The sequence below is a fragment of the Lissotriton helveticus genome, chromosome 11 (genome assembly GCF_964261635.1).
Source record: "Lissotriton helveticus chromosome 11, aLisHel1.1, whole genome shotgun sequence".
Lineage (NCBI taxonomy): Eukaryota > Metazoa > Chordata > Amphibia > Caudata > Salamandridae > Lissotriton > Lissotriton helveticus.
In genome coordinates, this window is record NC_136072.1 from 468,885,607 (window position 1) to 468,897,893 (window position 12,287).

General features: G+C 47.7%; 1 protein-coding gene across 1 annotated transcript in view; it reads left to right on the plus strand.

Moving 5' to 3' along the window:
* MYO7B (myosin VIIB) overlaps nucleotides 1–12,287 on the plus strand; it is a 1,196,498-nt gene that overhangs the window by 200,037 nt on the left and 984,174 nt on the right. The window contains exons 5-6 of the mRNA XM_078666047.1: nucleotides 4,248–4,432; nucleotides 7,774–7,895. Coding sequence (XP_078522173.1) covers nucleotides 4,248–4,432; nucleotides 7,774–7,895 — 307 coding nt within the window. The remainder of the gene's footprint in view (nucleotides 1–4,247; nucleotides 4,433–7,773; nucleotides 7,896–12,287) is intronic.

Genomic DNA, 12,287 nt, shown 5'->3' on the forward strand with positions numbered 1-12,287 from the left:
TGCTTTAAGCTTAAGCGATCTTGGGGGCCCCAGTTCTGCTATGGGCCCGTTCCAACTCGAGCACCTGATCGGAAAGTGACTGCCACTTTTCTCTTCGTTCCCTGGCTTCTGCAGCGGCCACTGCGATTAAGTCTCCTCGCACCACCGTTTTAAGCGCCCCCCACAGCGCTGTCAGCGGGACCTCAGTGGTATCGTTCGTGCGCAGGTATTCTGTGATACGGTCATGGAGCTGTTGTGTGACCCCCTTGCGCTGCACCGTGATTCGTGGGACTTGCATGTGTATCATGAGAGCGTCATGATCTGAGAGTGCTGCCGGAAGAACCTCGATGTCCTCGACCATAGGGGCCAAATCTGTGTTACCAAAGAAATGATCTATTCGAGCATACGTGTGGTGTACGTGTGAATAAAAGGTGTACCCCAGGGTGGTGGGATGGTTCCTTCTCCATAGATCTACAAACCCCCTACTCGCTAGCCACTGTCCCCCCTCCACGGAGATCGCCCCTGTAAACCCGAATCGTCGGCCTGACCTGTCCCTAACTGAGTCCTTCACTAAGTTAGTGTCTCCACGCACCAGTATGGATTTCGTATTGGCTGCCAAGGCGTCTGCTAGAGCTCCTTTAAGAAATGGTTCTTGTTTGGAGTTTGGGGCATAAAGTGACCCTACGACCACCGCTAACCCACCTATCTGGATGTTGTAAGCTAGGAATCTCCCTTTAATTTCCACAACTTTGTCTCCAACCTGCCCTTTGAAGTGCCGTGCCACTAGAAGGGCCACCCCAGCCTTTTTCTCAGGTGTAGAGGAGTAGTACTGGAACGGGAAGGCCCTGGAGCGCATCCTGTGCCAGTCTTTGGGGAGCAAGTGAGTTTCCTGAAATAGGCACACCTACGCCTCAGAATTTTCTTGGTAGGACAAGACGGCCCTGCGCTTGATGGGGTTGTTAAGCCCCTTAACATTTAAGGTAAGGACCCTTAACGTGGATTCCGCCATATGGGAAAGGTGTGAAGGCTGTGCTGTATGTCAAGAGGCCTCCGGATTCCAATGACACAGTTACCCTGTCTTAGATGTACCACACCGGGATTCCCCCCCTTCCCCTAGAACTGTCCCTCCCCGAACCCCCCCTCCCCCCAGCTGACCCCCCCGGCAGCCCCCCACTCTAACTCCAACTGAAACTCCCAACCCAAAGACCCCTGCCCCTGCCACCACCGCCCCCCCTCCCTAACTCCAACTGGAAACCCAACCTTGTCATAGTCCCAGGCCTATCCGTACACAATTCAGGCCTACGGAGTCTTTACGTGGAGGAGTGTGTGGCGGCGGCGACCTCTTCGGCCCCCCCGTCCCTCCCCAGACCTGCTGATCCTGAAGCAAAAAGAAACCCCCTTACTGATTACTGCAGAAGCCATTGCGCTAGGGCAAGGTACATGTCCCAGGCGCCTACTCCGACGTCACCGTGTCCTTGGACACCTCCTCGATGGCAGCAGCCTGTGCTTGCGCCACCGTCGCTTGATCCGGTTTAAGGGATATCTTCAGCGAGTGTCTACGCCCCACCCGCTGCCATCCGTCGCCTGAGGTCTGTGGTGAGTTCCTTTGCGAGGATCGTTCCGATGGGTCCTCCTTCTGCGTGTCATCGTCATGGTCTATGCCCAGCAGTGCGCAGGTGTCCCGCAGAGACCTAAGTTGTTGTAGGACTCCGTTCCACTTGAAGATTAATCGAAAGGGATGGCCCCATGAATAAGGAATTCCCTTATCTCGCAGAAATGCGGTGGCTGGTTTGAAGGCCTTGCGCTTTTGCAGGGTGATGGCCGTGAGGTCCTGGTACACCGCCACCGGATGGCCTTGGTAGCGGAGGGGTTGTTTTTTGCGGGCCACCTGCAGAATGCGGTCCTTTAATGGAAAGTCAGGAGGAAACGCCAGGATGTCGGGGGCGGGGGGGTTCGCTAGGCGTGCCAAGCCGACCCTGTACGCCCTGTCGATGCGGATATCGAAATCTTCCCCTTCACCCAAGACATCCCTGAAAAGGCCCTGCAAGAAGAGAGTAACATCAGTCCCTTCCGCTTTGAGTGGCATGCCTCAGACTTGTATATTATTTCTGCGGGAGCGGTTTTCAAGGTCCTCCGCGTGTGCTTGTAGGCCTACCTGTTGTTCTCGGAGACGTACCACTTCTTGTTGTAGCTGCTCTACCTCTTCACTTCTAGTGTGGTTGGCGTCTTCCACTGCGGCCACTCGCTCCCCCAGACCATCCACATCACGACACAACTCACCAAACTCGCCAGCCATGTCCTGCTTTAATGTCTGGAAGTCTTCGCGCAATGTGTTAAAAAGGGTTTCCAAAAATAATTTGGTGATGGGTGCCCCGTCCTCTTCTTGCCCCACTGCGCCCTACACTGCCGCCAGTGTCGTTGGGCTCTTCTCTCCCTTATGGGAGCCTTTAGCCAGCATGTCCGTGATCGTGCGGCCACCTCTGCGCGACCTCGATGTCACGGTATCTGCGTCTGTCGACCCCAGGGGCCGTAAATTGCTCAACACCACGGAAGAAGCTGTCCCTGGGAGGGCGCGCTCTCCTGCCTGCCGAGGCCAGGCTCACCAGGTCGTGCGCCCTACTCGATGGAATCGTGGGGCTCCCGCTGAGGCCGAGCAAGGGCGACACGCCTTCGCTGGCGCCACCCAGGCCCGGTCGGAACGGGCCCCCCCGCCGCTCCCCTTCCCGGGACTCGTGTCAGCTGGGCGTCCGGGTACCTTGATATCGGTAGTGGATCATCGTCAGGTGCTCCTCCAGCCCCTCCTCGCTAGTGCCGGTCAATGATCATGGGCAAAGTGGGCTCTCCTCGCTAGGCCCAAAAGCCCGGGGCTCAATCGGATGCCTCTGCGCCGGTGTCCGCCGACCTGGTCGCTGTGGTCTGCAGGCGTCTCCGGCCACTTCACCTCACTCACAGTCCACTGGCAGCTATCTCTGGGACGGGCGGCCAGATGTGGCTCCTGTCACCCACTCCTGCCGCGCCTTGCGTATTTGCTCCGGACCGGCCCACCCGCGACCACCACTTGCAGGCCTTAAAGCCTGGGACTCAATTTTCGCGGCCCCCAGCAGGGCACCACCGCAGCCCACCGGGGACCGCGCCGCCAATGTCCGGCGCCACCCGAGGCCGCTGCCCGTGTTGTCGGGTCCCCAAGCCCGAGGCGCGGACTCGTGCTGCAGCGCTGGTGTCCGGTGACCTATTTGTGACAGTCCCTTGGAGTCTTCGGCTTGGAGGCGGGCTCCATTAGCTAGGCTCCAAATCCCGGGGCTCAATTTTCGCGCTACAGTGCTGCATGCCGGCTGACCTGGTTTCAGCCGTCTGCGGGTGACTGCAGGCGTCTCCCGTCTCTCATCAGGCTCCCGAGGCTGTCGCTCGTGTTGGTGCTGCGTCTTGGGTAGTCTCCCGGTCCGGGCGTGTGCGCGACTTCCCCCGATGGGCCCATAAGCCAGGGGCTTCAGTTTCGCGCCTTCCGGGCGGGCGCCTCTTCAGTCCACCAGAGGATGTCCCGCTCCGTTCTTTCGCCGTTTGGGGCCGCTTCCGCCACAGTGCCCAGCTACAGCCCCTGGCAGCCACTCCTCGGTCTTCCAGCGTGTCTCCGCTGCACCGGTGGGGATCCGCGCCAGTCACTCTGCGACCCCGGCCGCCATGACACTGCGGGCCGGTCGCGTTGTGTAGCGGGTGGGACACCGCGGCAGTTCACGTGCCTCCAATCGCCGTTTCAGCTAATCAGGTCAGTGAGTCCAGAACCTTAATAGCCCCACCGGCCCTGTTAGGGGGTCACAGGTGCTTTTAATAGGTCTGGTCGAGGGCTCGGGCCGGGAGCTTCACAGGCCCACGTCTGTCTCGGTCGCCATCTTGGCCACGCCCCCATTCTCAGACTTTTTAGAAAGTTGCAGTTCAGTATGGTGACAAACAGGTAAGTGGTGTTGGGCCATATCAGCATTGTCATCAATAATGTAATGAAGAGTGGGTGTAAATAGGGCACTGTACAGATACTGGAGTTATCATGAATTACCTCGAAAAACCAACTTGTAATGTTCTGAGCACAGTGCTAGATGGGAGTAGTGTGCACAGCAGCCACAGCACATCAGCCTGCAACCTGATTGTTACAGATAAGTAATGTTTTCCTTTCCTTCCAATTGCTCATTGCATACTACTGTACCCACACTACCTCTTGTCATGATTTCTGTATCTCTACTGTATTTTAAGAAAAATGCATATCTGCTTATGTACAGACATATACTGGTTCCATCCTGGTGGCTGTAAATCCTTATGAGGAGCTTCCACTTTACACCATGGAGCAAATGCGACTCTACATGAACAAGCGCCTTGGAGAACTACCACCACACGTGTTTGCTATTGCAGATAACTGCTTCTTTAACATGAAGAGGAAGAACAGGGACCAGTGCTGCGTGATCAGGTGAGGAGAGCACCAAGTAGACTTGCACTTAAGATCACCATGAAAAAGACTGTGCCTATGATTAGAAATGTGCAGCAATATGGTGACAAATGGTTCTTATTCTTCAGCAGTTTGATGACTGTTCAAAGTATTAATGCAATAGCTGCTGCACTTTCCCCTACATAATATAGTAGTTTGCACCTTGCCCTAAAGAAGTAAATGTGCATTGGGTGCTTTGTGATGCCCACCAATGAATCAGGCAGGTAACACTTGGCATACCTTTGTGCACATGAGGAAAAACATAAGGCAGTGGGAGAAATCTTGAATGGAAGCAATGATAATACTAGAGATGTTCTGTGGCTGCTGGTAATGTTGGAGTGAATGGGCTGGACATGTATGCAACGGATATAGTCAGCTGTAAGAAACATGAAAGAGCATACTATCCAGTGTTTGATTTTGTTACTTAGTATAGTGGAATTGTCGCTCATATGATCAGCTTCAATGCAAAGTGTACAAATACCCACAATCCATCTGTATGGATTCAAAAACAAACAAATATCATGAGAAGGCCATATCCCTAGTAATTTTAAAAACAAAGTAAACATCATCCCCTTATTCAGCTGATTGCAGCCTCTGAGTGGGTTTCTTACCTGATAAATATATCATACTCAGTTCTCAAGAGTTCTGTGTTAATTGAGTAATATCTTGAAATTTTAGAAAATCGTTGATTCTCACAGTATATCCAGAGGATTATTCCAGAGGTTAGACTCTCTCCCCTTCCAGGCCAGCAGCATCTGGAAAACCAGCTGCATCGGCTATAAGGCCATTGGCAACATCTGCTTCTACCTGGCCTAGACTATCCACTTTTTTGAACAATTAAACATGCAGTGTGATGATATTACAAGATGGAGATGAAAATATGCAAGAATGGAAAGATATTGAAAGCAGACCTTCAGATACATTTCTAGGATCTGGAATTACATTCCCACTGCTATCACCTTGTCCTATTCATAAAGAAACTAAAGAAACATCTCTTCAAATAGCATTACCCTCCACCCCACACACACAGTGATATCTGCTACATGCCTCATAAAAGTGATCTCAATATTATTTTAGGGCTCTAGCCTATTGTGCAGCGCTCCCTGTTTTCCAGTAAAGCTTGTGAAAAACAAAGACCTCTGCACGCATACATAGAACCCTATTATCCTCTTCAGCACGGTATGCTTTATGCAGACGATGTGGACTTTTGCGTTCTTCGGTGTAACTTAAAGGAAAATGAAGAATTAGCTCTCGAACAATGTACATGGATCTACTGGTAGATTTTCTGAACCACCAAAAGAATGGATTTTGCCATAGGTCCTTCTACTATCCTAAAGGACTCGGCTTTATATGGCTGATTTACCACAGAGTATTTCTGACCTCCCTTACTAGTATAGAGACAGGAGCACTGGTGTGCTTTATCTTAATGATCTTATAGATGTGAATAGGTTACCACATACAAGAGGCATATAAGGCTTGCGACTCAGTGCTTCCCCTCCAAAGGATGTCCTTAAATGCATGGAAAGATTACCATAGGTGTGAGTTGGTTGATGACATCCTAGATGATGTAATTAATTGTTGATGCTGTGCGTGATGTCTTCTGTGATGTTTTTTGTGATGCAGTAGAAGCCTGTCCATAAGGGTCATGTATGTGTATAGAAGAATCTTACAGATGCGTAATGGTTTTAGTGCTCTGTTGGTGATATTGGTTGTTATAGGCAGGAACCACAAAAATTATATCTGATCGGTGTGGTTGACCTAAAGGATATGAATGAGAGGCTGCTTCATCGGGTGTAGAAGAACTTGGTGGTTGTTGTCTGTAGTCGCTGTGGAGAGATCAAGTAGGATGCATGTTAATGCCTGGCCTTGTTCGTGAATTCCACTTTGATTACATAAAGCAGGTTCTGATCTTTAATATGGGCGACAACCATCACTTTCAGAGCGTTGCCAATGCAGAGGTAACTAATATTATTATGTCAGCGTCATTTTTTAACAGTGGAGCGATGATTGTAAGTTTGAGGTGCTGTGGGTCTTTTCAGGTGAAAACATAGACCTTGATGAGAGGAGCTAAGACAGGTAGGCAGAGGTTAAAGATCTCAACATTGCAGATATCTGTCAGCAATGATGGCTCAGATGAAAACAGGATCATTTACACTCAAGGTTATTTAAATGGGGTGAAAGCTCCACGAAAGACTGAGGACTTATTTGCTTCAGGACCCATGCATTTTCAAAGGGCTGACATGGGAGCTCTATGTTTGTCCAAAGAGTGGCAGTGTTTTATTTGAAGAAAGACATTACATTTTGAGTGAGCGAGCTCAGAGAGTGCTTGGGGTGGATCCCCTTGGTAGCTGTGTACATATCTATAACTCGGGCCTGGAAGTGATAAGATAGAAGTTGTGATGCCTTTCAGGGTATTTTTCCACTTCAATATCAACTAATGATATTTGTTTGATGGTTTAAGTGTGTCATTGGACTTGGAGAAACTCTGTTTTCAATTTAGGAAAAGATTTCATTTGGTTCGCAGAAGGCACATCTGCAGTTGTGAGGAGTCATTGAAGGATCTGGAAAGTCTTATTATTTGGATTTTATGATTTTTGATACTCTCTGAGAATGATATGATACAATGAGATGATGAAATAGCTTATCAATACTTGAATAAACAATCCCTGTGGACTGAAACCTAATGGTGGCAAGGCGGGGTGATCCTTGTGTGTAACAATTATACTTGATCTCCAGGCCAAAGGATTTGATACTCAATCCACTAGTTTTTTTTACAGATACCATCAACTTAAGATTGTAACATTTTAAGCCACATATATTGGAGTCCTTAAGTAAAAGAATCCAGTTTGATTTCGGGGTTGTGGACAGAGACAGACAGGGAACATTTGGTGATCAATTATTACTTAAAACCTGTTCTCCACCAGTGTAGATGTTAATGAAGAAATGCTCCCTACAGCAGAGAGTGTTTTATTAGGATATCGGGGAATTACGTTGCATCACTGTGAAAATATTGCCAGCTTGTAAAGAGGGTCCAAGTGTTCACATTTTTTAATAATTGGAACAGATGGAGTTCTGATGAGAATCACATATAGGAGCAGTACGGGAGGAGTCTTGTCTGGGAGTCGTGAAATTACAGAGGTGTTAGTGTACAAGTAAAAGTGAGGCATGAGAGGACCTTGGCTGTCGAGGACAGCCGAATTGACTTGCTTGATTGTGTCACCTAAATACTATTATATATTTGGCTCAGTTCATCAGTATTTCAGTGCATTGCAGAGTCTCTAGTCAGAATGTCATTTTTTCTGTTTTTTCCTTTACTTGTATAGCGGTGAGTCTGGTGCTGGAAAGACGGAAAGCACCAAACTCATATTACAGTTCATAGCATCAGTCAGCGGACAGCATTCCTGGATTGAGCAACAGATTCTGGAGGCTAATCCCATCCTAGAAGGTAAGAACAAGGGTGAGGGAGCCTGTCAGGAACACACATCTCAACCCGACCTGTTATTCAAACCACAGATCCAGAAACGCAAAACAAACACTTAGTCCCGTGATTTGCACATAAATATTTACATCCTGACCCAAACCCTGATAACAAATGTAACACTGGGCAGAAATTTACAGACACAGCCCTAGGAGCCATACACAGAACCTGAGGATTAACATACACAGCCCTGATATCAATTAACTAATCAGAGACACACACTGCTTCAGAGACTCTCACTCTGCATCAGACATCACACACTCTTCCCGGAACCTGCACAATTACCTAGCGAGTCTCACCTCCTCCCAGAAGCCCACAACCTGGTCCAGGAAGCATACACTTATTGCTCCTCCAGACCTATGCGACCAGCTCCTGAATGCCCACTCTTATTGCCCTTGGAGACTGATACCTGCTGCCCTCTATATACCAGTGCCTGCTGCCTGTGGAGACTGGATGTGCTGCTTGAGGCTCTTTGATAGCCACACTAGCTGCTGTCCAGATACTATGCAAGTTACTCCCAGGGATCTGAGTTTTCTATCCACAGATAACCTTGCATACTTGGTGGCCCACACCCAGTGCTCCAGTGACCCACACTGTCTTCGCTTTGAGACTAGTGTCTTCTGCTTCTTAAGACCTACACTCACTGCTTGCAGAGACCTTCCCTACTACCCCGGAGACTGTGACTTGCTGACCTGTAGACAAATAGTATAATTCCCTGAGGCTCATACTTGCCACCTCCAAAGACCTGAGCCCACTCCCACGGTATACCCACACCAATGTCCTTGCCTGGAAAAACATGCCCTGGCGTACCGCAACCCAAATTCTGCCCCCCGGAAATATATGTCTCATGAGACCAACCCACTATCCAGCTTAGATACGTTCACATCTGCTCTCCCAGGAAGTACTCAACACAAACTCTGCCCTGGAGAAGTGCCATCGAAAGAAACCCCTTGTTCAAGAGACACTGACACTCTACTACTTGCGAAATGGCTTCGGGCACTGCCCACAAACAACCCACCCCACATTTTATCACTGGAGACAGTATCCTCCACAGTCTCCCACCAGAGATAGCCCTAACCTCTGCTTATGGGACACTTCACCATGTGCTGCCTCGAGAGACCTCATTGTCAGACAGTAGCAGAATATTGACATGTTCTTTGCTTAAATACAACTGCTGTTACATATCTTAGTATCAAATCTACCATAAGGTTAATCGTTTGTAGTTTTTGAAATATTTGAGTGACTCACTAAATACTGAATACATACAAGTGCGCTATAAAAGAAGACTGTATACTAATTTCAATACCAGGTATATACACTGATGCATAGAATCACTATGAGAGGAGCTCCAAATCAGCTCACTCAGAAAGACTCTTAAGATGTGATTTTACAGAATACAATGTGAAACAGACCTCTTCAGTCTTCGGAGAGAGCTAAAGCCACCAGGAACAAGCAACAATTTTGGCCGACACTGCTTCTTCACAGACTTTTAGCTCAGCATTATCCTTTCCACCCTCTTGTTTGGAGACGCCATAGTGGACAGAATCTGCTCAACCCCTGTCCCACACTCATGCATCCATCAGGCAAGCTGAGATCACTGCAGGTACAGCACAATAGCCTCTCTAAAACTACAAGACATTGAAACACTGCAAGGAAGATCCAGAAAATTTAGAGCCCCATATTGCTTCGAGTGAGGAAGTGCATAGAGCAAGCCAGATCCACTCTACGGTGTTTTGTGGGATTCTGCGCTGATAAATTCTGAAACACGTATCAAAAAGTGGTCTTTCAGTCACACTTTTCCAAATTGAATGGGTTAAAAAGACAAAGAACCAAAAAACAGGTCTGAAGAGGAGCTTGTGAATTATCCTATTACATAATTCTACATAATACTCACTAGCAATATTTCTGCAAATCATATATGTACATAAAACATAAATGTGTTTATCACGAGTCACTGAATGCACGTCAGCAAATGTTTGTGCAAGAGAATATGATGTACTTCCTCTAAAAATATCTACTGCAAATCCTCACCCAGGTGAAATATCCTTACATTAACCCCTTCCATGCGCATGACGAGCTGAGCTCGTCATGAGTTGCGCCGCTCGCATGCTCATGACGAGCTCAGCTCGTCCTGTAACGCGGCTTTTTGCAAAAAGCCGCACAGCGCGAAAATAGCGGCCGCACGCATGCGGTTAAGACAGTGTACCAGTGCATAATTATCACCACAGTTCAAACATAGTATTAAAATCCCCAGATACCAGCACCTTACTCTGTGGGTGGTATGTACCTACTAGATCGTCCAGCATAGATAAAGTGGGCGAGTCATTCCCTGAGGAAACAGACCTAGCATAGACATTAAAGATAGTCAGAACAAGCCCTGATGGAAAAATAGTCTGAATTCCTATTAAATCCCTATTAAATCCAGTGAATTTATTTGCAACTGTTTATGGGTGCATGCAATAGAAATTTTCACAAAGACTGCTAAACCACCACATGCCCTCTCTGTGTTCCTTGGAGCTAACGCCTCGGTGCTGTATGTGGTGTAACCACTAATGAATACCCTATCGGTAGCCCAGGCCTCCTGGAAGATACAGATATCATAATTGTTAATAAATGTAAGCCACCCTGAGTCAGAGAGTTAAAAGTAGATCCCTGACAGGTTCCAGGATATAATAGTCAAACTAGAATTTGATGAAAGATCTTCCATTTTGTTACTAGTAGAGATCTCTACTTCGGTTTGTCAACTGCAGAATGACTAGATTCAGTAGTGCTTATTCCCCACTTAGGATTGTTAACCCTTTAAGTGCTGCCGTCGGCCAACGGTCGTCACGGGCACTACCTCCCCAGTGCTGCGTGCGACCGCTGGACGTCCAGTTCAGCACTGGATAATGGACAGCGCAGCACTGGGGAGGTTTATTTACGAAGCTCCTAAGGTGTTAAGAACAGGCTGAATAATAAAAGCTACAGTAGCAGTGGGCTTGGTCAAGGGCACAAGCCCCATAGTTTGACAAGGTGTGCATGTTGATGGCTCCATATTGGGAAAATGCCATGGGTTAGAAATAATATATTGGCCATTCACGTACTCCGTGAATGGAGAGTTAATTGCAACCCCTCCATTAGCATTAAGACAGGGTATTCCAAAGAGTTACACAATTCAAATTCAGCAGCAGGGATATTGAAATCAGTATGTGGAATTAAAGCACTCATAGACCTGGGCCTAGTTTGAGGGGTGGGATCCACAGATGTTGTGTGGATCGAGAGGGGTGCAGTTCTAGAAAGTACCCCAGGTCAGTCCACCGTAACTGTGCCTCTTTTACTGCCAGCCTTGCATCTCGTAAGCAAGGACTGTAAGTACAAAGTGCATGCTTGCAGGTTTTCAAAACACATAAATAAAATGCATTGTCATTTACAATGCCAATAGCTCAAACTCTCGCAAGACCTATTGCATTGCAAATGCTTGTTACAAATGTTATCTCAGCTGTTCTTGCAGCAGGGAAATGCCTGCACTGAAATACCAATGATCAGATTAGCAAGTGGTTGAGTGTCCGTTCTTGTCCTGCTAACCTTCTGTCAAACTTTGGAACTAAAGCTAAGCTCGGAAATCATTGTGTGAGAACAGCAGAAACGCAGTAGAACACTTAAAGTTTTGAGTATTGCGCTGGTGAGTGTCGAAGCTGCACCGTTCAGCGTGACACTTTATGAGATATTCATTGCCCCCTCTGCCAGATAACACTGTCAGAATCTGTGCTTGCAAAGCCACCTACCAACAGAAACATCTACGCTGCTTTCATGCAGTTCGTGCAGTTCATTTCTCATACTTTTGTAAATCCGTTTCATGTGCAAGACCATTATATTTATTTTACCATGCACTGGGCTTTGCTTTTCCTCGCCCGCACCAAAATATCACGCTATTGCTGCAAATTTGTCTTATTTTAAATGTAACGGATTACACACTGAAATATTTTGCCCTGTACATCCAATTTTTTTGCATGCTGCAACTAGCGCTTTATCTCCAAGTCGCTTGTTGAAAGATAATAGAATTGAAGTGTGTTTAACCTCCAGGCGATTTCTGTGCATGTCCCATGTTTACGGTAAAATCCCAACAGGAAATGACTTGGAGGTTTTGTGGAGGGCAGACTCGGCTGATAGCAAAGCTCGGAGCGCAATGTGTCCAAGCCTCATGTACTAATATATGAAAGAAAGAAAAAAAACTGAGCTGACATGCATGCTTAAAATAAGTGCAGCAATGGGTAGAATGAGTATGTAAACGCGCTGTGGGGTAGAATGATTATATTACTGCGTTGTGAGGAGAGATTAGATGAACAAGCACAGCGCAAGCACTGTGCTGGCAAAACATGT